At 48.9% G+C, this 24147-nt stretch overlaps 12 protein-coding genes and 1 non-coding gene across 13 annotated transcripts; 7 read left to right on the top strand and 6 right to left on the bottom strand.

Annotated features, from left to right (window-relative positions):
* Positions 1-40: 40 nt before the first annotated feature.
* MGYG_00789 (40S ribosomal protein S17) lies at positions 41-691 on the top strand (the record flags this gene model as incomplete). Its single annotated transcript, XM_003176652.1, has 4 exons — positions 41-61; positions 147-272; positions 341-538; positions 611-691. The coding sequence occupies 4 exons, from the start codon at positions 41-43 to the stop codon at positions 689-691; spliced, it is 426 nt and encodes a 141-aa protein (XP_003176700.1).
* A 412-nt stretch (positions 692-1103) lies between these two features.
* On the bottom strand, positions 1104-2132 carry MGYG_00788 (DUF408 domain-containing protein; the record flags this gene model as incomplete). Its single annotated transcript, XM_003176651.1, has 1 exon — positions 1104-2132. The coding sequence occupies one exon, from the start codon at positions 2130-2132 to the stop codon at positions 1104-1106; it is 1029 nt and encodes a 342-aa protein (XP_003176699.1).
* A 767-nt stretch (positions 2133-2899) lies between these two features.
* Positions 2900-6466, top strand: MGYG_00787 (SH3 domain-containing protein; the record flags this gene model as incomplete). The annotated part of the gene is made up of 3 exons (XM_003176650.1): positions 2900-4547; positions 4613-4678; positions 4743-6466. 3 exons carry the CDS (start codon positions 2900-2902, stop codon positions 6464-6466), a joined length of 3438 nt encoding a protein of 1145 aa, XP_003176698.1.
* Positions 6467-7021: 555 nt separating this feature from the next.
* On the bottom strand, positions 7022-9467 carry MGYG_00786 (AP-2 complex subunit beta; the record flags this gene model as incomplete). Its single annotated transcript, XM_003176649.1, has 5 exons — positions 7022-8084; positions 8151-8579; positions 8639-9003; positions 9059-9134; positions 9220-9467. 5 exons carry the CDS (start codon positions 9465-9467, stop codon positions 7022-7024), a joined length of 2181 nt encoding a protein of 726 aa, XP_003176697.1.
* Positions 9468-10679: 1212 nt separating this feature from the next.
* MGYG_00784 (integral membrane protein) lies at positions 10680-11984 on the bottom strand (the record flags this gene model as incomplete). The annotated part of the gene is made up of 4 exons (XM_003176648.1): positions 10680-11127; positions 11205-11322; positions 11381-11753; positions 11826-11984. 4 exons carry the CDS (start codon positions 11982-11984, stop codon positions 10680-10682), a joined length of 1098 nt encoding a protein of 365 aa, XP_003176696.1.
* Positions 11985-13272: 1288 nt separating this feature from the next.
* On the top strand, positions 13273-14737 carry MGYG_00783 (sterigmatocystin 8-O-methyltransferase; the record flags this gene model as incomplete). Its single annotated transcript, XM_003176647.1, has 5 exons — positions 13273-13458; positions 13534-13657; positions 13718-13841; positions 13906-14348; positions 14421-14737. The coding sequence occupies 5 exons, from the start codon at positions 13273-13275 to the stop codon at positions 14735-14737; spliced, it is 1194 nt and encodes a 397-aa protein (XP_003176695.1).
* A 385-nt stretch (positions 14738-15122) lies between these two features.
* Positions 15123-15816, top strand: MGYG_00782 (hypothetical protein; the record flags this gene model as incomplete). Its single annotated transcript, XM_003176646.1, has 3 exons — positions 15123-15266; positions 15333-15685; positions 15741-15816. The coding sequence occupies 3 exons, from the start codon at positions 15123-15125 to the stop codon at positions 15814-15816; spliced, it is 573 nt and encodes a 190-aa protein (XP_003176694.1).
* A 108-nt stretch (positions 15817-15924) lies between these two features.
* Positions 15925-17436, bottom strand: MGYG_00781 (kynureninase; the record flags this gene model as incomplete). Its single annotated transcript, XM_003176645.1, has 3 exons — positions 15925-16355; positions 16413-16875; positions 16939-17436. The coding sequence occupies 3 exons, from the start codon at positions 17434-17436 to the stop codon at positions 15925-15927; spliced, it is 1392 nt and encodes a 463-aa protein (XP_003176693.1).
* Positions 17437-17668: 232 nt separating this feature from the next.
* On the bottom strand, positions 17669-18975 carry MGYG_00780 (metallo-beta-lactamase superfamily protein; the record flags this gene model as incomplete). Its single annotated transcript, XM_003176644.1, has 4 exons — positions 17669-18057; positions 18115-18480; positions 18555-18702; positions 18754-18975. 4 exons carry the CDS (start codon positions 18973-18975, stop codon positions 17669-17671), a joined length of 1125 nt encoding a protein of 374 aa, XP_003176692.1.
* A 264-nt stretch (positions 18976-19239) lies between these two features.
* On the top strand, positions 19240-19791 carry MGYG_00779 (HHE domain-containing protein; the record flags this gene model as incomplete). The annotated part of the gene is made up of 1 exon (XM_003176643.1): positions 19240-19791. The coding sequence occupies one exon, from the start codon at positions 19240-19242 to the stop codon at positions 19789-19791; it is 552 nt and encodes a 183-aa protein (XP_003176691.1).
* Positions 19792-20354: 563 nt separating this feature from the next.
* MGYG_00778 (iron-binding protein erpA) lies at positions 20355-21362 on the top strand (the record flags this gene model as incomplete). The annotated part of the gene is made up of 2 exons (XM_003176642.1): positions 20355-20687; positions 20988-21362. 2 exons carry the CDS (start codon positions 20355-20357, stop codon positions 21360-21362), a joined length of 708 nt encoding a protein of 235 aa, XP_003176690.1.
* On the top strand, positions 20770-20883 carry MGYG_10002. The gene has a single exon (XR_001951122.1). It is a non-coding gene; the product is annotated as a 5S ribosomal RNA (ribosomal RNA).
* A 561-nt stretch (positions 21363-21923) lies between the features above and the next one.
* MGYG_00777 (eukaryotic translation initiation factor 3) lies at positions 21924-23431 on the bottom strand (the record flags this gene model as incomplete). Its single annotated transcript, XM_003176641.1, has 2 exons — positions 21924-23045; positions 23123-23431. The coding sequence occupies 2 exons, from the start codon at positions 23429-23431 to the stop codon at positions 21924-21926; spliced, it is 1431 nt and encodes a 476-aa protein (XP_003176689.1).
* Positions 23432-24147: the final 716 nt, after the last annotated feature.

The following is a 24147-nucleotide window of genomic DNA, read 5'->3' as shown; positions in this document are numbered from 1 at the left end:
TCATCAACCACCCGCAGTTCAGCACATCAACACCGCCAACATGGGTCGCGTTAGGACAAAGGTATTTGAACATCACGAATTCTGAGAATATGCATTTACTCTGCTTGAGATCGAGAAACTGACAAGGCTGCTTTTGATCTGAACAGACCGTCAAGAAATCTGCCAAGAGCATCATTGAGCGATACTACCCAAAGCTCACCCTCGATTTCGAGACCAACAAGCGCATTTGCGATGAGATCGCTATCATCTCTTCCAAGCGCCTCCGCAACAAGGTGGGTTGCCGAAACCTCTAGGAAGTGTCACAAAAAGTGCCAGGAAACAGGTCTAATTCTGAACTTAGATTGCCGGCTACACCACTCATTTGATGAAGCGTATCCAGCGTGGCCCAGTCCGTGGTATTTCCTTCAAGCTTCAGGAGGAGGAGCGTGAGCGCAAGGATCAATACGTTCCAGAGATCTCTGCCCTTGATATCTCCCAGACTGAGAGCGGCCAGCTCGATGTCGATGCTGATACCAAGGACCTCCTCAAGAGCCTCGGAGTAAGTCTACGCTCCATTGAAATACGTATTTATATCAATGGCTAATCCGAAATTTTTTTCCTTCTCTTGCAGTTCGACTCTCTCAAGGTCAATGTCACTCCAGTTTCTCAGCAATCCCAGAACGTTGACGGCCGTCGTTTCGACCGTCGTTAAGTCAGTTACCACACCAAAAATGGCAGGAGTTATGCGGCGGTGGGAATTTGGGTCAATATATCCGGGCCTTGCTCATGAATTCAACGCCTAGATTGCCAACTTCTAATATAAAAAAATTACGAAAATACAAGGTGTCGCTGATTCCTCTGGGATGACGCTTGATTGCCAAAAACCAGTCCCGTTAAACTCCCTGTGGTAGATGCTACATATCCTACTATGACATGATGGTGATGATGTTCATTATGATGGTAAGTTAATTCACATAATCACATTCGCCCAATGTAAGAAGAATATCACTCGAACGAACGCCATATCAAGCATATGAAAAAGAAGGACTCTTAAGAAGCCAAGGGTATCTCTTGCGTCTCAACCTAGCAACGCCCATATATTCCAAAGTACCTGTAAACCTGTCTTATATCTGCGGTAAAAAGTCATCCATGTCTTCATCTCCGTCTCCGTCCTTGTTGCTGGACGGCCAGTTTCTGAACTGTGTGTCATGTCGTGGATGGAAGCCCTCGACCGAGCCTCCGTTTGCGCTGTCTGGCTGGAAGACCGGAGCTTTAGGGTATCTCGAATCATCGGTATCTCTCTCAACAACGGTTGGAGCCAGCAAACCTCTGCCTCCAGCACTGCTGCTCGGCCCAGGAGCGTGTGCTGAAGAATCTCCTCCATCTTGCATCGATAAATCCTGCAGTTCACGAGATAGATGATCTTGGCCATAGGCTGTTGGGTCGGCGTAATTACCCTGCAGTGTGAGTCCCTGGAGATTCTCCTCCACTGCTCTCATAGTACTGCTGTCTATCCGTTCGGTGTTTGGTCCTGACGACTCGCCTCGTCTGGCTTCTTCCAGCAGCATGAAGGTCTTGCCTGCACTCCCTATCCGTTCTGAAGCTGGTTTCTCGCTGAGCTGCACTTTGATATACATTGCTCGCTCTGCACACTCCTCGGAACACCACATCTCTAGCTTCTCTTTCTGCACGACTTTCATGTCTTTGCCACGGCCACCGGGGCCGCTGCCCTTTGACCCCCAAACTATCCTGTATCCTCCTTTAGAGCTGTCCTTTCGCCGTGGCTTGGGACACAAGGTATAGCCACAACTACCGTCTATATTCCGTTCCTGTATCAGATTATCGTAGTCTGACGGCTGAAAGCATGCTATTGCAGAGAAGAAAGTCGACACGTCCTCCGCAGAGGGGGACTCGGCTGTAGCACCGGGTGTAGTGGGCAGTTCCATGAGCGTTTCTATATGTGACAGGATCTGGAGCTCCAACTCCTTGCGGCTCTGGATCTGACGGGCATGGTGAAGCGCAATCGCCATGTGCCGAGGGTCCCGCGACCCTTTGCCGCGATGCTGAGACGAAGGCGGCGCCGATGAAGCGTGAACCGCCTGTAGAGACGTCTTGAGCGCCCTGTCCTGGTGAGTGCTGCCTCTGCCGGCCATGGCTGCTGCTGCAACTCTACACAGGCACAGACAAGCAGTACTCCGTAAGGGTGTCCTCTCCCAGCGTCACTCTTCCATCCGCCTTTTCTTTTGTATCAGACGTCAAACTCGAGGCCGTCGAAATGTGCCATCTTCATCTTCCACTGTAGTTGCGGGCTGTGGGGGTTTCTCTCTGGCCGTGGCGGCGCCGCTGTCGTGTTTTTATATGGGGAGGTCAAGCCACAGCCAGCTAGGTTAGTTAATTAAGTTAATTAGATTAGTTAACCCGTTACTAAGTGTTGTCGTCGCTCCCGCCCTCCTCCATCTCCCACTGACGGACAACTTGAACATCACCAACTCCCCCAACCCACCACAACGCAGCAGGCTCCCCTCGAGCCCGTCCTTGACTCGCCGGCCTTGTTTTATTTCTGAAGGAGATAGTTCTGCTCGTCCTCGGCCTGTAAGATCCGTGCCTGGCTTTCTGTCTTTGTTTGGTTATCTAGCTAGTTATTACGATGCCCCGAACTAACCTAGGCCGCCGCGCAGTTCCCTAACCACCGATACTCTAGCTACACGCCAGCGTCGTATACTCTTTATTTCCTTTGACGGGCCTGAAAAGCCGAAGGGACAGTGGGCTTCGATCGTCTGTCCCTCGCTTTTTGCACTCGGGTGCCGTCCAGTTTACATTTGGTCGCAATACAGCTTCTCTGCCTGACCTCGAGTCGCCGTTGCGCTCGACCGTTTATTTGACCGTTGATAATCGGAAACTCTCTCCACTAGCCTTCCAAATGTCAGCGGTACCTTTTACGGTCAAGGCAGTGTTCGAATACACCTCGGAGCATGAAGATGACCTAAACTTTTCAATTGGGCAGATCATCACGGTGACCGAGGAGGAGGATGCTGACTGGTACTATGGCAACTATACCAATGATGCGGGCGCCAGACAAGAAGGCATTTTCCCAAGGAATTTCGTCGAAAAGTACGAACCACCAGCCCCTCCAAGGCCTACGAGGCCTGCCAGAGCCCGGAAAGAGTCTGAAACCACCTCTCAATCCCCACCTCTAGCCTCCGAACCAGCTATGGCTGACATCCCGCAAGAGGACAGCCATAAGAGGAGTATTGACCTCGGTTCAACTGGTGAGGCTGAGAAACAAAATGTCCCTGCTCCAGCTCCATATGAGTCGCCCAAAAGACCGGCTCCGGCTGCTACTCCCTCATCCCCTCCCATGAGCCCACCCTCTCAGAAACCTGCACCGCCTCCGCCATCAGCACCAGTGGAAACATCGGCCAAGAAGGCCCCACCACCAGCTGTTGCAGAGAAGCCGATAGCAGGCTCGTTCAAAGACAGGATTGCTGCTTTCAACAAGGCTTCCGCAGCCCCAATAATACCTTTCAATCATACCACCAATACTTCGAGTTCATTCGTGAAGAAGCCATTCGTTGCACCACCACCCAGTAAAAACGCCTATATTCCGCCGCCAATTGAACATCCTCAAATATATAGGCGGGAGGAACCCCAGGAAAATTCGCTACCAACTCGATCTGAAGCCCCAGAGACAACTGAAGCTGCACAGGAGGAACTACCTAAGCCAACAAGCTTGAAAGAAAGGATTGCTCTATTACAAAAGCAGCAGCTAGAGCAAGCCTCCCGGCATGCTGAAGCAGCTCAGAAGAAAGAGAAGCCGAAAAAGCCTTCGAAGAAGAAAGTAGAGTCCCAAGAGCCTGTTGAACCGTCCGAGCCTACGATTGGAGTCGAGCTACAAAGGACTGAGACCTCAGAAACTGCGAAGGAATTATCGGCTGCAAGCGGCGGCCCAGCTGAAGAAAGCATGCAGCCTAAGCATCGGACCCCTGTCTTGCCGCCCGCCAGAGAACTTACAAGTGACACCAATGATGCTGACAATTCGGCGGCTGGGGATACGGAGGAAGCAAGTGAAACTTCAACAAGTAAAGAGGACGTTGAGGAGAAGTCATTTGAGCCCAGGTCCCAGAAAAACCTACAAAGCGATACTCCTGATGCCAATGCCTCTGACGAAGAAGAGAGTGAGGAGCAAGAGGAGGACGAGATAGATCCCGAAATCAGGCGGCGGATGGAAATTCGTGACCGAATGGCCAAGATCAGCGGAGGGATGGGCATGATGGGCATGTTTGGTGCTCCCGCTGGTTTACCGGGAATGCCCACTGGCGGATATAAAAAGCCAAAAGCCCCGCCAGCGGAATCAGGAACCACGGATCAGCAGCCGGAAGCTTATGCTCCTCCTGTCCAGCTGATGGCTCTTCCAGGGATGCATGTAAGGAAACCGGAAGAAACGCCAAAAAGCCCGCCAGCGGTTCCGGAGGAGCCTAGTGAAGTGCCTATTGCCCCATCCCAGCCCTTACCTTCTGCGTCAGACGAGGCTCCAGAGACCACCAGTGAGGAACCTGTCACGCCACACGGTATGTTCATAATTTTTCTTTGTGATAAGCCTACTGGATATGAGACTAATGCATTCAAAATCTAGGACGCCCTGTACCTCCTCCACCTCCAGTCGCCCATAATCTCCCTCCTCCTCCACCTCCCCCAGAAAGTAGGCTACCAATCAACTCCCTTTTCTGACCGTTTATACAGTGCTTTTCTAACATATTACTTAGCCCGACCTGTCCCGCCACCACCACAAAGTATAATGACTTCTGTTTCTCCTGGGGCCAAATCTAATGATGAAGCTGTTCTATCTCCGGCCCGGACCGAAAGGGGTGATGATGAATCCTACTTTCCTGGGCATGAGACACCCGGGAGCTCACGCCGATCTATAGATCAAGGCAAAGTCGCATCACCAGTTTCGTCTCCCGTATCAAGGCCAGAAAAACGGCAAAGTCACCCCCCTCCACCACTGCCATCAGCTCCCCCAGTACCTTCATCGGTTCAGACCCGTCCTCCACCTCCACCTCCACCAACTGACCCAATCTCCCACAAACCTACCAGCGATAGAAGGATGAGTTCCCAAACCCCAACTCGTCCCCCAGGGAGTGAGAGCGAGGAGGAGATAACGGAGTACGAAGGCGACTATGACACGGATATAGCGTCTGGTGCCAAACACAAAGATGCTCTAAAGGCCCATGCCAGAGATTCTAGTGTAGATGAAGGAACGTTGGCCGACTCCTTCAGTCCACACTCACCCAGGAGTCCGATAGAAACGCGACCCCCCATCCCGCAGACCACTTTCGCGAATACAGCTCCTCGATCAGCGCCACCTCCTCCCCCTAGCCAGCCACCAAAGGCTTCTCGGCAGTCGGTTGATATGCCGAGAGTTCCTCCACCCCCAGTTCCTCAAACTACGTATACCGAAGAGGATGATACCCATGAGCGAGCGCTAGGGGAGGCCTTTGATCAGCACACCGCACCTGCTGTTCCTGTTCATCGAGATCGAGGTGAGTCCCAAACCAAAGAGATTCAGGACGAGATGCCATACGAAATACCCCAGCACACCGTGTCCTCTCCTCAAGCCCCTCGTCCATCCCGGGGCTCAGTAGACCTCCTAAGGGGTCAAACTGGAACTCGCAGGTCCATGGATATTTCTCGACCGTCAATGGATCAGGGTTACATGGCCAATGATGTAGACCTTGCTTCCACGTCTCTTTGGTGGACACAACCAAACACACCTCCTCCAGTCTTCCAAGGCCGACGAGATATTATCTTTGAGATTGAGGAGTCCTCTACAAGCAAGCGAGGAGGGAAAATAACTACTTCAAAGGACGTCTACATTCTCTTCATGGACTACTCTCAAACCATCGTATCCGCACAATTCGATTCCAAAAATCCAATCGATGTAGCATTAGAACAGCGCCACGAACCACCACCACCCCGACTGCGCCAAGATCAATTGGAGGACGCCCATACTCAGTTTGGTGCTCGCATCTCCGAATCAGTTGCTTCAAAACAGAATACCACAGTTGGTGACGGTACTCCTCATGCCCTTATCCAAACTCTCCTTGCTCCCTTGAAGGACGCCCTCCTCCCAGTCGGCGTCCGCAGCTACGGTGCTCTGGTATACGCCAATCTAGCCAATGCCTCTGTCCAACAATTCGATGAAATCCGCCCTGGCGACATAATCACGTTCCGTAACTGTCGTTTCCAAGGTCACCGCGGCACAATGCATCAAAAATATTCCGCCGAAGTAGGCAAGCCCGACCACTCCGGAGTCGTATCTGATTGGGACGGTACGAAGAAAAAAGTACGAGCCTGGGAGCAAGGTAGGGAAAGCAAGAAGACAAAAGTCGAAAGTTATAAGTTGGGTGACCTGAAAAGTGGTGAATGTCGTGTTTGGAGAGTCATGCCTCGTTCTTGGGTTGGATGGGACGGAGAGCACAAACCCTGAGGTTCTGTAGAGCAGTTTTGCCTTCCTCCAGTTTCCAGTTTGAAAATTTGATCACAGCTCCAATACATATTTAGTTACATACATACATTTGCGCAGCCCTGCCTTGTGTTTTCTGATTACTTACTTTAATTGTTCGGTTTTGTTACATTTTGTTTGAACGCAGGTCGAGTCTGTCGCATTCCTCCCCCCTTTTTTGACATATGCAATTTGCTCATGTACGCAGATGTGACGATGCTGTGGGATACAACTGACTACATATCACACCTGGAATTGGTATCCTTTTTAATATTCACTATATGAAAATGTGTCGCTTATTCAAGAGACAGACAAGCAATTGATTGCTATGAACGTTCAAGGTTTTGGGGGGTCCACCTAAATATTTTTTTTTTAGATATACACATTGCAAGAAGATTTATCTACTTCGTCCCTCAAAACTCCGCCTGGCATATACATGAATCACACTCCAATAAACGATGCCCTAATCCATATGACCGCTTGCTCAATCAAATCATCTTTTCTGGCCCTCCGGTAGCTATCCGCTAGACTTCACGGGAGTTATATAAGGAGTACCTCGCCCGTAGCGCCGCCCATATTATGCTGATAAGCCTGCTGCTGGTTCTGGCTAACTATGTACTGGCTCTCTGGCGCGGTTGCAACCATACCACCCCCATGAACGCCGCCACCACCTAAACTCATAGCCGCCATTTGGTCAGCTACTTGGTCATTACCAATTCCAGCAAAATAGAGATCAGCGGCATTCACAGCAGCACTGATATCTGGCTTCTGTGCCATGCCGGTGTCTGGTCCCATGGATTGAGCATTTGCGTCAGGTTCCTGGCTGGGTGATAGTAGGGTAGATAGAGGTATATGGAATGGGGTATCGTGGGAGTCTTGATAGGTGGGTTGTTGGAGCGCAGGGCTTGGTGCGAGCCGTTTCGGTCTGGCAAGCCGGAAGACTTGTTGGACTGGCTTGAGATAGACGGTAGCAAGGGTACCGACATTTAGACACAGTTCTTCGAGCGTTCTTGGGTCCAATTTTTCCCTGTCAGCTGTAATGGGAGGCTTTTCACCCATGACGATACTCCTAGCTGTCTCTGGGTCTGTGGAGAGAAGTCGCCAATACATGAAGCCTCTGTCTCGAAGATCGGGATCATCTGTCTCCTCAGTGCACCATTTCAGGACCTGGGGAACCAGCTCCTGGCCCTTTGTTGGGCGCTGGATGAATAGCTTGACTGTAGCTGTGAGAAGAGCCAGTTGGACTTCTACCGGCTCATCATGGAAAGTAGCTAGGTAATCCTGCAGGAAAACATCCGAGTTGTCAATTCTGTCTGCATATTGGCCAATTATCCATATCACAGCAGCCTTGGCCTCGGGTTCATCCAGTTCGTCGATGTTCTGAATGACAGTTGTGATGATTGATTCATACTGGTTTGGGTATTTGCGGAAGATGTTACGAATCACAACTGTGGCTTCCTGCACAATGTAGGGAATTTTAGCATTGACAAGCTCGAGCAAGGTCTCGATACACTGCCGTGACGCAGATTCTATCTTGATTGCTAGCTTTCCAATTGCGCGCACAGCTTTTCGTACAAAGTGGACGTCGATCTCAGTGGCATACCTATGAATTTTGTTAGAGAGGTGACAGGTGACAAGCTAGATATGACTGAAGATGGTTCAAACTCACTCTCGAAGCTCGGTCAGGACCACTGAGATATTATCCTTGGATGCCAGCATGAAGATCAGCTCTAACTTGGTTACCTTAACATAGATGGGATCATTATATTTGCAGAAGAACACTCTAATGTCATTCCGCAGCACCTCCGGCCGCCTTTGTAATATCAAAATCGCGTTTCGGAGGGCAAGGTACTGAACTTCGGGTCCCTTTGACAGTAACGTGACGAGAGGCGGAGAAAGCTTTCGGGACAGTGATGTGATTTGCCTTTCTTCTGCGATGTAGTTCATAAAGTATAATATGACACGGATACATGTCAAGACGACGGAGGAGTTGGAGTGTGATAGGCGCGGAGCCACTCGTTCAGCAAGGAGGAGTGCTTCGGAGGACTCTCGGGGGATGTAAGACATCAATGCTTCGAGTATGTATGTTTGACACCATCTATGAAAGTGTTAGTTTACGGCAATTGTAGCAGTGTATATATATGATAGTGAGCGTACTCGGAGCAGTCGGGTAGAATGGAGATAATCTTGGAGGCATTGGTATAGTCAATAGTCAAAGTGATAGATTCGCTCCGCTCCCAGACATCTACCAAAGCAGCCAAAGCACTGGACACAACCGTTGGGTTCTCGTCCTGAAGCATATTATTCAACCGTTCGATCAGGTCTGAAGACTCAACCAGCCTTCTATCATGATCGTATAGCTTGGCGACCGCAAAGGCAGCTGTTTTGCGCACATAGGGGTCTGTATCGGACATCAAGTGTTTCAATGGCTGAACCGTTGCTTCGACAAAGTCTCTCACATGGATGTATGATATCGTTCGTAGGGCCAGGGCTCGAATCAAAGGGTTACTATCATTCATATCCTATGTAACCGTCAGCCACGTCACAGTATATACGGAGCATAAATAGATAGCATACCTGGAGTAGTAATGGCAAGGCTTTCAGCGCAACCTCCGGCTTTGTTCGAGAGTAATTGACGAGAAATAGGAAGCACCTAGTATCCGTCAGCTTGCCCTCCTCCCTTCCGTCCGCATATCTGGTGTCCCTCCCCCCTTTTACCTCCTCCAGAACAAACGTACATTTTCTTTATCTCCAAGCTGGGTATGGTCATACAACCAATAACGTCCGGGAAGAGGCCGATCATATCATTATTGCTCATGGTCATGTTGGCAACTATCTTCTTCAGCGTGATCTTCTTTGCGGAGTGGTTCTTGTCCTTCTTGCCACCGCCCTGCAACTCCATGCGGAGCTCGCTGACCTTGCCCTGTGCAGTGTTAGTTCTCTGACCAGACGACCGAATCCCTCCATACTGCAGTGTCATCATCATAATGCCGGTATTGATAGTGCCGGTACGGCACCCATGGGTAGGATATTGAGGAAGAGATGGGGGGAGGGTTGGTAGCAGGTGGTAGTAGCGAGATATATCAGGGAGGGCGCGGCAGGCCGGAGGACGAGGACGAGGAGAGGGTATCCACGGGCAGCAAGTACATCATGGAGGAGAGAGAACGTACCCGTGCGAACAGCTTCGCATCGCCCCCGCTCGAGCTCATCTTCCTTGTGCGCCTAGGACGAGCGCGGCTCGAGATGTCTGGTTGTTACTGGATGGACAGCAAGCGGATGGTCACATGTAGGGTAGGCCCCTGGCGAGCCAAGTTGCCGTGCGGCGAGTCGAATCCGGGGCAGACAAGCCCTTTGTCTGTTGGTCTGGCGTCTCTGTCTCGGTGCTGGCGATGCTCAGGAGCCGTTCGCGGGCGGTCGAGTTGCTGAAGTCGAGGGATGCGAGGGCGAGCTTCAAGGGGATGATGGTCGGGTTTGGTGATGGGACTTTGTTTTGTTAACTTATTAATAGCTAAGTATTTAGCTAGTTAAGTAACTAAGTTGGAGGTTTTGCCTGCAGGTACTTGTGGTTACTAACAAACCACGATGCGGCCAAAGTACCTCCATCGCTGACTAGCGACGGACAGTGGACCAGCCAGTCCCAGCTGAAATCGGCCTTGAAGAGACGCCAGATGCCTAGTTGATAGGCCCCGTCAAGTCTGTCGAGTTTGTGTCAGGAGCCGATATGAGACGTGAGACGCGACGTTTGCCGCCGAGAGCTGCAGGCTGGCTGCCAAAGGTGCGCCAGCCAGCGCGCAGAGTGACGGCGCTTGAACAAGGGAAGCTGATACACGCCTGTCCATGCCTTTGCTCATATTAACCAGACATTAATACATATGGCTCCATTCTTGTCTTTACTGAACCTTGTCATGCTAATCATGTTCCACTTGGCTGTAGAGTACCCGAAACGCAGGGTAAAAAGGTGTCCGTTTAACCGACCAGGCGTTGTGAGACAGCCTATATTACTCCAAGAAATTCGTTCAATTTTACAAGGGAACCCGTACTCTATAACTACCAGTCAATCCATCTGCTCTGCCTATTACCGGGCCTTTTACTATATTGATATTCGCGGGAGGGTTGCAGTACTGAATATGACGGTACTTTTATTTAACTGGTTACCATAACTACATGGCTCGAAAGCAGGTAGTTAGGGTATCCTTAACTATTCAAAACCAACCCCCATCGACGCTCTCTGGTCATTATGAGTAGCGGTTTCATACTTGACACCGATAGTTGTCTCCTTCTTTATTCCTTCTATCTCTTCCGAGCTATAGCCGCCCGATTTGAGGCCTTCTTCCATGACATATACATCACCGTTACTCGGGGTACTGTGCCTTGAGCCATAGCTTCGCTCCAGGAGCTTTGAGTCATCGGTTCTTTCGAACTGTTTGCTGTGAGCCTGGTGACTCTCACTGATATTCGACTTCTTGCTCGAGCCGTCTCGTTTCCTTGACACGATGGGCTTTAGGGTGGGTATAGAGGTTGCGATGATGACAAGATATGCTTCCAGGGTCCACCAGGTAGCAAGATGAGCCATGGCATACGTGATATCCGCTGTTGCTGTGATTGCTTGCAGTTGAATAGTTTTGATAATAGATGCAATCATCGCACTTTAAATCGGTTCATTAACTGGTCAGCGTCGTCGATATAACTAGTTATAGTTATAAGAAGGCAATCTGGCACTTACATGACTCCAAGACCCATTAATAATGAAAGCGATATCTTCTTTTTCAGTTCCATGTTCAGGTTCCAGAATATGCTGGCAGGGAAGATAGCGAGCACCAGATCAACCAGCGAACATACACCTTCAGTTTAATGTCAGCGTCCTCTGTTGCAATGAAAAGGTAGGAGGAGAAGACTTACTGCCTTGAAAGAAACCTATATTTTGCTGCACAACTGGTGACCAGCAGTTGCCTGGGACACTACGGTCCCAGAACTTGTTCAGCGGCTGGCACTGGCTGAAGCTGATCACCACACACACAACATCAACCACAAACTGGATCCATATCAAAGCCCAAAGCACTTTACTCCGCCATTTCATTGGAGGTAGGATGCTCAGCAACAGAGACGCATAGGCGATACGGCTCACACAGGGCGACATGATGGAGAAAAATTCACAGAGGAATACCCATTTCACCGTATACATGATTTGCTCCTTCGAGAGCTCCGTCATATGGGTCCCCAACCCATAATGAGTGGAAATTGATAGGAATATGGAATTCCCCAACGCAAGGGCCTTGTATTTGGATATCAGTCAGTTATGATAACTATCCCTTTGCATCTTCACAAGGATCCAGGCCAGACTCACAAGTGCAATCAAAATCAGTCCATCGTCGATTGTAAATCTCGCTACGATTTTCCATCGGACGTAGTATCTGGTGCCAACAATACCGACAGAGACAGCAAAAAGCAACCAGGCCAGGACCATAACGGTCGTCCCCACGTACTCGGGCCCGGACATAAGCATCTTGAGGGCTTCTTTGATTCAATCAAACGAATGAAGAAAGTTGAAAGAGACAGGTGAGATGGAGTCTCTCTGGAGCAATCGGCAGCGCGCCCGGTAATCAGCTATGGGGAAGCGGAGGTATCTATAAAAAACCGGCGAACAACCAGCGGCTAGGATGATCTTGACATTGCGTCCCTTTTTTTCCAGATTTCCATAGTTCCATAGCTACGGAGTACAAGTGGTAGCTTAGCGGCAAGCCGCATTGTTTATGTTGATCGCTTGGGGAACGGAATGATCATTGTGGAATGGCTATGGGAAATCTATACGGGGTAGAGCAATAGTTCACGGCTAATGCTGCGTACTGACCGTCAAACCCCAGATGTCTTACCAAATGTCTACTTTCCGGCTGTAGCTTATGGGTCCCTCGTAACCGCCAGTTTGCGGTCAGTTTTCGCGCTAGGAAGACTTCGAGATGGCCAGAAGATCCTCTCGATCTGCATCGGACAGCCACTAACTCGCCAAAAAAGCTGCATATACGGGCCTCCTAGTGTGAAAGGGGCCGTCATCTCCACCAAGCTCATCCCATTGAACTTTCTTGCCGCTTAAACATTCAGTTCTGGCACACCAATGGCAAGCCTTTGATGGCAGCGCCTTCCTCAACCGCCTCGCTTCTATCTGGTGGCTTGAAAACTGTGTCATGTCCTTCGTATACGATGAAATCTTCCGCCCCCGATGGCCCGTAGCGCAACCCCTGCTGCTTCTTTACAATATTTCAATGTTTAAAATCGTTTATCTGCTGGTAGAGGTTACTGTGTTTTTGTGTTTTTAGTCTAGGACCCTCCGAACTACTTCAGTAGTCTCAGACCTTTTCACCAGTTGCTCCGCTCCGACAAGGCCCAATAATGGCCCAAGCCTGTTCTCGGGCCGCTCTCTCTCTACTCCATCAACTAGTTATCTAGTCAGCGCCGCAGATGGAGCACTCAAGTGAGAAGTTCTATAGATGATCTAGAAACCCGGTGCTTGTTGATCATCTACTCCATAGATGATCAAGCATCAAAGCGAGAACGGACGCTTTGGTTGACTACATGACTATTGAATACTAACTGCTAGTCACTGATATCACTTCTATCATGGGAAGAATGGACTCTCACCAGTACACTATTATCAATATGATAGAGTGATAATGTAACTATAATCATACGGAGTACAGGGGCTATGGTATTTAAATCAGTATCTTCGCATATTGTTCAAGATATCCAGCTCATTCTTATATTCCAACTTCATACAGCGTGTTGAGACTTCTTTCACTATGGGATCTAACGGAGTGACCACCAATGGAGAGCCTGCTGCTCTGATCGCCAGGTTGCAGCGCCTTGCTTCAAGGCTCAGCGATGGATCCGACCAGGAAGCTAGAAGAGAGTGTTTGCAGCTCAGTAGAGCTCTTACTGCCCAGCTAGAGCAACCAGAGAACATAGCTGTTGACATGGCCTTTTCGGTACTATACCCTTTACAACCCTTGTCCTCTTTATTTCCTTATCTGTATAGTGTTTATATACTAATCCATCTATAGCCCATGGTTGCTAGTACAGTCAGAATTGCTGTCGACTTAAATCTGTTCTCACACATTGTCAAGAACGAGCCCGTTACCTCTGCCAAGTTGGCTGAGTTGTCTGGTGCAGATGAGCATTTGATAGGTACAGGACTCCCTATACCCAGTAGATGGTGATAACCAGGCTAATGTATAAAATTCATAGTCCGTGTCTTACGACCCTTGACAACCCATCATTTTGTTGAAGAGCTTTCTCCGAAGACATGGAAGGCATCGCGTATTACTCACGCTATGACTATTGATGGAATTGCCTCTGGTCATCGATTACTGTAAGTTACTACACATCTAATCACCGCTGCTTTTACGACCCTTAACTAATTGTGCTTTACATAGCTCCCAGCTGGTTGTTCCTGCAATTCAAAGCGCTCCTGAATACATGCAGGAAAAAGGGTATTCCTGCCCATCCGATCCAAAGAACGGACTTGTTCAATATGCTTTCAAAACAGAGAAATCTGCCTTTGAGCGTATTAGTTCCATACCATCCTTGCTTAAGGACTTTAACACCTTTATGGGCAGTACAATGGGTGCTCGTACATACTGGATTGATTGGTATCCGGTGAAGAGTCGACTTCTAGATGGTGCATCCCCTGACAAGGCTTTGCTTGTGGATGTAGGCGCAGGAAAGGGCCATGACCTGTTGGCATATAAGGAGAAGTTTCCTAACACTGGCAGACTAGTTTTGGAAGACTTGCCTGCAGTTACAAATGCGATTGAAGGCTTGGATTCGGCGATTGAGAAGATTTCTTACGATTTCTTCACGGAGCAGCCGATCATTGGTAAGTTATTGCCTGCCTATCTCCCCCCCCAAAAAAAAAAAAAAAAATACCTCCTGCTAACACCTTTTTCAGGTGCGAGGGCCTATTTCTACCACCATATCTTACATGACTGGTCCGATGAGCAGTGTCTTAAGATTCTTGCAAGGGTTGCATCCGCGATGACACCAGGATATTCAAAGCTTCTCCTTCACGAAATGATTATCCCTGAAGTAGGTGCTTCCCATTTCCAAGCCATGCTGGATATGACAATGATGGCCTTTAATGGCGGTATGGAACGTACAAAGCAACAGTGGACTGCGCTTTTGGGTAAGGCAGGCCTTAAAGTTGTTCAATTCTGGGACCCAGCAGAAGAAGGTGGTGATGGAATTGTTGAGGCCATGAAGGCATAGATTCTCTACAGGCTCCTTAGTCCTTATCATATAACATAAAAAGCGGACACTTGGGTTGGATAATTAATGACTAATTTTTATTTTGTTGAGCACAAATCCCCTGAGCATCCACCTCTTAAAGCTGAAGAGGAGTCTAATAGTGTAGATGGCAGTAATTGTGAGGTCGCCTGCAAACTTCTTTAGTGGTCAGTATTTATATCTTTGAGAACTTAATTGAGCCAATCATCAATCCCAAACCTAAAGCACCATGAAAGTTATTACATAATATTGTTCCTTAGTCATACGCTGGTCACTTATTAGTTATCCATGGCCTTTGGCATCGTGAAAGACGAGATAAATCTACAATCTATCAACATACACCACGCCATAGACGGAGATACTCACCATGGCAGAACGGATGAAAATGTTTCCTCCACCCCCTCCGCCTCACTGGGCTGTCGACATGAACTCTCCCGCACCCGGCAGAGCATCAAAGTCTGCCTCCTTCCCCGACCCTCCAGGCTACTCGGCCCCCAAGTCAGCCTCAAAGGTACACTGGACAATCCGCTTGCATATAGCCGCATATTTCTACTATATACTAACGTATGTCGTCTAGCAACGCACTCAGCCATCTCCCAGTACATCCTCAGCCCCCCGCAAGACCGAGACTGATGCCCTTAAATTGAAGAAAGCATGGGAACTTGCCCTGGCCCCTGCCAAACAGCTACCCATGAACGCTATAATGATGTACATGTCCGGCAACAGCTTGCAGATATTCAGTATCATGATGGTTTTTATGCTTTTCAAGGGACCGATTACCGGCATTATAGGTACAAATGCTGCCTTCGCTAAACTAGAGTCGGAGAGTATTCGGGGGCAGATGGTGGCTGTCAAGATCGTTTACGTGGCTATGCAGTGTGTATTGTTGGCATTGGGCATATGGAAGGTTAATGGGATGGGATTGTTGCCGTAAGTTAACTATCTACGGGGTGATTGGGCCTGTTGAGTGCTAATGATCCCTTAGGACGACGAGATCAGACTGGTTGGCATGGGAGACAGAGCGAACCCCGCTGGAACGGGCATATTTCGCGTTTAAATGAGTATAGAGTGATAATTAACGAAAAAGGGGGAAGAAAATGCCTCTGCAATCCTTTCTATACGCGAAATAATATATGTTTTTGCTCAAATGCTGTTCCTGATCCAATATCCTAACTCGCAGTCGCTTCGTCACATGCCGCCCTAAGCTCACGAACAAACAGCCAGACATCCTCAAACGAGTTATATAGTGGTGCAGGAGCCACGCGGATGACATCCGGCCGTCTCTCATCCAACACAACACCGTTCCTCAGCAGACATGCGAAGACAGGGTCTAACAGGCCTGGTTTAAGTCGCAGACTGAGCTGTGCTCCTCGCATATCGGGATCAGACGGCGTGATATTGGTAAACGGCCTCTCAGACTTAGAAGGGAATTCGCTGTCGATGAGATATTCGAGGTAGGCCGTCAATAAGACGGACTTGCGCCTAAGCGCTGGCATTGTGGCTTTGTTGAACACCTTCAAGGATGCAGTCACAGCGGCCAGGTCAAGAGCAGAAGGGTTGGAGACCTGATAACCTGCCGCACCAGGACGAGGAACAAACTCTGCCAAATTGTTAGGGACTCAGCGCTGGAGATCAATGGGAAATCGACGAAACTCACTATTATCCATAATGAAGCGGGAGCTCTTATCGCTTCCCCACCAGCCCGAGAGTCGCGGTCTGAAACTCTCTTCTGTGACCAGCCCATGTTTCTCGTGCACGAATAGTCCTGCCATAGCCCCGGCCCCGGAGTTCAAATACTTGTATGAACACCATGCAGCAAAGTCGACGTCCCAGTCATGGAATTTAAGCTCGACGTTTCCTACAGCATGGGCACAGTCCCATCCTACCATCAGCCCTTTGGAATGTGCATGGGCAGTAATGGTCTTCATGTCGAAAAACTGGCCAGTGTAGTACTGGATTCCAGGAAGGAGGATAAGAGCAGCGGTGTCCGCATGCGCGTCAATGACAGATAGAATCTGGGAAGTCTCGAGGACGGGATAGTCTTCTGAAACCGGCTCGATGAGGACCATTGTGTCCTTTGGGTCAAGCCCATGGTGGCGTGCCTGCGATTCAATTGCAAACTAATTTGATCAGCAAAGAAACAGAAGAAAAAAAAAGAGTTAAGAGTAGCAATTAATTCTTACATGATCGCTGGGGAAGGCCTTCCCCTCGAAGATGATCTTGTACCTCTCCTTGGTAGGTTTATAGAAGCTGGCCATCAGGAGATGCAAGTTGCCAGTCAACGTCCCCATCAGAGCAACCTCACTCGTCTTAGCACCCACAAGGGGCGCCATAAGCTCAGGCGCTCTGTCATCAATGTTCAACCACTCTGCTGAAAGCTGGTCGGTGTGGGGTTCGGTATGTCCCAGTACTCCCTTGAGAGCCCATGATCGCAAGTAGGAGTTGACATGCTCGCTTGTAGAGACAGGCTGGAGGCCCAGGGAGTTTCCACAGAGGTAAATGCTGCTTTCTTCAGGTTTGCTGGCTTCCTCCTCTCCAGTAGGAGGAGCTAGGGTTTTGCATTTCAGATCGGCCTTGGAGGGGATGATGAATTCCTTTCGAAAGCCACGGAGGGGATCCTGTTCGTCGAGACTGCGAGCGTACTCCCTCGTAAGGGAGTCAGGATCCTTGCTGAAATCCATCATATCCACTTAGGCTATGCACACCGGCAGAATGGATAATAGAGTATGATGCGTTGTGTTCTGTCTTGAGATATACCCTGATATACTAACTTGTACTCCGTTCCGATATCCGTTTATAATAACACCCGCGGATCCATGGGACGTTTTGCCTCCACCTCTCTGGCTCTCCCGCTTACTAACCGCCGTCAACCGGGATATTTAATTGTTAAAATTCCTGGCAAGGGTCCAATGGTCAGGTTTGTGTCGAGTTACTGCAAGGTACAGATAGATCATCAACACGCGGAGGTTGATCAGCGAAGGTGAGTCTTGCGCCCGCGGAACAAGGAAGCAGGCGGCCAGGCATTGCATTCTCAATGGCCATCTTGACTCGCCAGCCTGAACAATGGCCGGGAACAAGAAAGCGTGGGTTTAATTTCTTTAGATCATCCACCGTGGCACGCACTGCTGCCTCGTCGCTCGTTGCTAGGTGGTAACCCCCAATTATCGCAAAGAAGTCCTCCCCGCCATTCTCCCTTTCTTCTTTCTCCTCCGTTTCATGTTGCCGTCGGCTTCTCTGGGCGTGTCTTGCTGTGTTCACAACTCCAGCATGACTGCATCCCGTGACCGCGATAAGGCCCAGACCTTTTTTCTTTGTCAGCGCGGGGTAGAGTTTGGTTAGGGAGTTATGGTGTTACTCACCCCGCACTCGACACGTGACCACGCGCTCGTCCGCGATTTCCTCGTCCTTTTTCCACCTCCCATCGTCGTCGAGTCGCATGGCTCCCTTAAGGCCAGTTTCATACGCTGTTTCTCGCGGTATCATGCCCGAAACATGGAACATACCGTTTGCCAGGTCGTGTGGCTGCGCATTCTTACTTACCATAGCACCGGCAGTAGCCATCTCGTCGAATCGCGGATCTGCCTGAAGAGATATGATTTCTTCACCCAGCTGAAAGCCGCGATAATTGGGGCGTGAAGGGTGGACGTCTACTACAAGACCTAGGCTGCTGGGTCCTTGGGCCTCCTGGGCCTCCTTGATCATCCGTATAGCGCGTAGCATGCCGCCTGTAAAATTAGACATGCTCCGTAGTCATGTATTGATTGACAGGCGGGTTTCAGAGGTAGGTGAAAGAGATTACCTGAATGATCTCGATGCCAGTGAGAAAGTACTACGGCTTCGACCTTGGAGAGGTCTACACCGAGTCTGCTCGCGTTCCGTTCCCATGCATCTTCTTCTGGCCCAGTATCAAACAGTATGCTTCTCTTCTCATCCCCAATGGTACCTGTCTGCCCACTGTCAGCAGGAGCGTTGTATAGTTAGGATACGCTGCAAAGTACCAGTAAGACGGATAGTCCATGAGCTGCGCAGCATATGCTCTCCATCCTCAGGTCACGAACTTCTTCATTGCCCCGGTGGACGTAGGCGGACTCAAGAGCGATGTTGCCCAAAGAACCGTGAGAGACGATAGAACCCAGTACCGTGGGCGGCGGAGGAGACATAACATCTAGCTCATTATCGATAATCACGGTTACCTCAAGGCTGTCGAGTAATAGAGACATCCTAAAGGTTTGATAGTGGTTGGTTGGTGCTGGTCGACCTAGCTTGGTTGTCGACTTGTTTGTTGTTGGAACGAGGAACCTTCAGCTGGTGGATGCAACCACTCAGCAGCCGACATGACGTCAAGCTGAAGTTACTCTCGTCCTCGCCTCTTATATAGATCAAGATATCCAGTTACAACGACGCCCTGTTAATCGATTTACCAAACAACATATAGGTCCAAATACATCCAAAGCAAGTCAATCTACAAAAAAGCCCGAAACAACATGGCGTCCATCACAGATACTATGAAAGCAGACCACCAAGAGCTGCGAGACGACTATGCCAAAACCATCGACGCACTTGACGAGGACAGCATGACCCGTCACGGCAATAAGTTTACTTGGGATCTTGCTAGATATACCGTTGCAGAAGAGCTCGTCATCTACCCTGCTATCGAATCCCACATGGACCACGGCAGCATCATTATCAACCGTGATCGTGCCGAAAGCCAGAAGCTCAAGCAACTTCTCGCTAGCTTCCAGCCACTCTCCGCTTCGGATGCCGAGTACAGGCCTACTTTGGATGACCTCATGAGTAAGATTGACATGCACATCAACGAGGAGGAAGACCAATACCTTCCTTCATTAGAGGCAGTGCTGGATCCAGGGGAGTCGGAAAAGCTGGCCCGGGACTTTGAACGGACAAAGGTGTTAATGCCGACTAGAAGTCATCCTAGCGCTGCGGTCGAACAGCCTATGTTTGAGACTGCTTTAGCCCTGGTTCAGGCGCCTATTGACAAGGTTGCAGACCTCATGAGGAGATTTCCGCAGGAGTAGTGCCTTTGAGTATTCCTTCTTATGCCACCGTTTTCAATGGAAATTGTGATGCTATGAAAGTAACGCAACTTTTGGCCAGTCTATCTTTTTGAGCGCAAAATTCACAGTCCTTCTTTCACGTTTGATTTCTCATGTTCTCCTGTCGAATTGAACATTTTGACTCCATTCCATCAGTTCAACGAGCCTAATGAAGGTGTAGTTATAGCAGGTTATCGTCCGGACAGTGGGATACCATTCAATGACTTCAGTTTAACTTGGCTATTTTTATCCTGTCTTTTCAAGGGTATCAAGTACTTTAATTGACCTCTTTTTCTCTTGCATGAATTCAATTTTATATCTTTTTTAATTGCTTCTCCCTTTGCCTCAAGAATAAAAGCAGTTCGCACGTGAGATATAACTATTATTAATCAAGTATCCACCAATCGGCGTCCAAGGTATTTTGATCTATCGATTCTGCGTCTATTGGATCTTCCTGCAAATGAATATAAAAAAATGTCGACAAGCTGCATCTTCTCCTTCTTCGTTTGATATATCTTTTTTGGCGGCTGCTTCCATATACCAGCATGTCGAAACACAAGCTGCTTCTCTCGTGCCGCCCACGGACGGTCGCCGCATCACCTAAGACTGTCTTGAATCGTCTACACAGCCGAGCCATCGCAACAACGCCGTCACAAACTTCTTATACCCCAACCCGAGCTATCCCAACCTATCCCTTCCCGTCACAAAGCCAATGGCGACCGCGAAAAGGGTCGTTAGCCTTCCTAAAACAATATCATACACCTCTGGCCGCCTTCAGCACGTCCGCCATAGCAAATGCGACCGTTGCAACATTGAATCCACAAGTTGACGATGACGGACAGCCTCTGCTTGTCTCCATATCCCCACGAGCGGCAAAGGTACGTTGACAAGATGTTGATTGTGGGTGCTATGCCCTAGTAGCCTGCTATATAACCCCATCGTAGTAGTAGACAAACACATACGACCACAGGAAGTGGAAAACAGAGCTTCCCGTCCGCTCAGCTGTACTTAAGCCACTTGCCGGTCGGTTAGTAGTTGGGTGGGTGACCACCAGCGAATCCCGACTGTCTGTATGTTGGTGGTCACCCATTTTTTTGCTGTTTTGTTGCCCATTCATGTTATTTCGTCTTCTTTCTCTTTTTTCCTAGTTTACGGATATATGGTTAATATATACACAGCGTCTACGAGAAATCACCAATCCCGCTGCCTCTCCGTCTGCTACGCAAAAGGAAAACCCATACCACCACCTACGCATCACCGTGACAAGTGGAGGATGTCATGGTTTCCAATACCTGATGAGTTTAGAGTCGAGCTCGAAAATAAATGAAGAGGAAGACACCGTTTTTGAAGTCAAGGAAGATACCCCTGACGCTACGCCGGGTGCCGCGGCTGGCCAAGCAAAGGTGGTGATGGACTCTGCCTCTCTCGAGCTACTGTCAGGCAGTACGGTCGACTACACAACTGAGCTTATTGGCAGCCAGTTTAAGATCGTGGATAACCCGCGTGCCTCGAGTAATTGCGGCTGTGGAACGAGTTTTGATATCAAAGAATAAATGTATAAAGTGACCATAGATGTCTCTTACTACTTGTCTATGTAATATAACCGACTGTGCTATATTATGGCTTACACACAGCTTCTTGATTGTACATATTTAGCGTGTATAAGGGTACTATGATCTCTTCTCAATATGATACCGGACATGGACAAAACGCATGTAGAAATAGTCTTTTCATTCCGTGCGTACTGAATCCAGCGATTAATATATCAATAAAAGTAGTAAATTCCAGAACCAAAAAGAAACAGAAGAGCAAAGAAAAACGCCTACAAGAATGGCTATATGAATTGCGTGTCCGGGCAAACATAGAAAAATGTAATAAACAGGACACAGCAAAGCCATTCTCTTTTTCTCGTCGTAAAACAGCCTAAACAAGACATTGGTCTAAGCTAGACATTAATTTCCGTTCCAATCCAGCTCCCCGAGGAACAGGAAACATAAAAGCAGGCGTTAAAGCGTAAATGCATAGATATGATGCTCTCGTCCGATTTTCTTTCCCCATTCTACCCAGTAACGCAAACTGAGAAAAAGAATAAAAAAGGTAGGTAAAGGTTTGACTTAGTAGGTTCTGGCAAGGTTGCGAAGGTACCAGTCAACAAGTCTTCGTCCGGCCTTGACCTCGCTAATGTGAATCAGGTTGCCCTCAATGGCATAATCGAGATCTCCGGCATTAACAGCTTCTCCATCCAACAATCCACCATCTACCCAGCGAATCTGCCTGCTTCGCTGCTTGTTAATCAACAGCCAGGCGCGAAGTTGCTCAGCGTCAACTTCCAGGAAACCAGCGAGCTTCTTCAAGTCCATGGTCGTGTAGAGCTTCAAGTAAGACTTGACGGTAGGGTTGAACAAGGTGTTCTTGACTTCATCCATGAAAATAGCAGTTTGATGATCGACAGGGTCAACGTTAAGGGATGGGTTATCAAAGTCTGGAGGCGTGGGGCTGATGAATTTGGGGCAGGCGGAGCGGAACAGCTCCTCGAAAATTGGGAGAGCATCGGGACGGCCGCGCTGGAGACGGTTGAATTGGTCTCCGTACTTCTCGCGGATAGCGGAGTGGATGGTGTCGTCGAGACGAGTGGGGTGGAAGGCAACGCAGATGGCGATGAGAGCGTACATCTGGTCGTTCTTCTTGGCAATGGCATCATAGCCGTCACGGCCCTTTTGGAAGTTCTTCGTCCGCGAGACGTAGACGAGGATGTGGCTGAACATGCGAATGGCGTCAGCATAGCGGCGCATCATCATGTAGGAGAAACCGACATAGTAGTATGTGGTGAAGTGAGCGGCCATGACACGGGCAAACATGGCCTTCTTGTTCATTTCAATGTCATCCAGGGTCTTAAGGGCGAGACTGAAGTCTCCGAGCAGACAGTGCACTCGTAGCAGGCCGATAATGGAGAAATATCCCAGCATTCGGTACAGAGGGCGAGATCCATACTCTCCGGCAACAGCCATGGGGTCCTCATTTCGTTTTATAGCTGCGAGCTGCTCGTTGATCTGGGATCGCTGGATGAGAGAGTAGAGCACGTTGAGAACAGAATAGCAGCCCCATGTGTTTGGGTTCTCGCGCAATAGCTGTGCTTCCTCCTCATTCGAACCGGTGCGAGCCACTCGGTTCCGGTATCTGCAGAAGGACTCGAACTGGTAGATGAATTCGTCAATCACATCCCAAGCCCAGAAGTACTATATCATCCATATAATGTCAGTCCAAACTGTAAAAAAGAAAAGCTCGAAAGTTCGTTTCCCAGATATGCACATACCGATGGAACTTCGAGATCAACAGGGCCATCTGAGTTCAGGATATAATGGAACAAGCTACAGTAGTTATCATAGCTCGCAAACTTCGTCTCCAGCGTAGCCTGGTATTCTAGTGGGGTGGCAGCAGCAGCTAGCTGGGCCTGCAAGTCTTGTGTTTGTGATGTTGCGCCTAGGGAGGTGGTTCGGTCCAGTTCACTCATGCCATCGTCGAAATGTACCTGCTCCCGGTAGTCATTGACGAGTGCCTCCTCCTCGACGTCAGACTCATCCTGGAGATTCGGGGGTAGACGCCCGCGGTTATCTTGCGACATTGTGTGTTCGTTCGTTCGTTCCCGTTGTGTGTGTGTGTGGGTGTGGATGTTTTGTGTGCGTTGAGATTGGCCGCAACCGTACTTAGCGAAACTGCGTCTGATAGCCCTGCAGCTGTCTTTTGAGTAGCTGCCTCCCTGTACGTTAATGAGCAAGCTGTATCCGATTCTGCTCTCGACTCGACGTCGTCTTCTCGTTCAATTTCTGCGTTTTGTTCAACTTTGTTCGGTTTTTTTCGCTTCTTTTTTTATCTTTTCTTTTGCTTATCTTAGTGCGGGAGGGTCACGTGATGGTATTTAAGCCAGACCTGTGATGGTTAGAGTACTCCATAAGTAGGAGTTGAATAAATGATAGGATTGAATATGGACGCAGATATAGAAGTAGTGTCGAAGGGAAAGATAAGATGAGCCTTGGTAGAAACATGCATATATGCCTAGTTCATACATTGTGCAATTTATTCTGAGGCAGAAAGCCGAGATAACATAGGAAAAATGTAATGATTGATAGAGAATGCCAGACATGAAATCAAAAGAGAGATGCTAAATGCCAGGATAAAGGAGATAGACAGATTAAGAAAACATACAGGGTATCAAACAAAAGATAAAATGGAAATGGCTGTAGGTGAATGTTACAAGTTTGTGTGAGACTGAAAAATAGGATAAAGAGAAAGAGAAAATGAGTGTGCAAATATTTGATACCATCCATATTCAATCAAACC

The sequence above is a fragment of the Nannizzia gypsea genome, genomic scaffold (assembly GCF_000150975.2).
Source record: "Nannizzia gypsea CBS 118893 supercont1.1 genomic scaffold, whole genome shotgun sequence".
Taxonomy (NCBI): domain Eukaryota; kingdom Fungi; phylum Ascomycota; class Eurotiomycetes; order Onygenales; family Arthrodermataceae; genus Nannizzia; species Nannizzia gypsea.
This window is presented reverse-complemented; position numbering and strand designations above follow the sequence as displayed.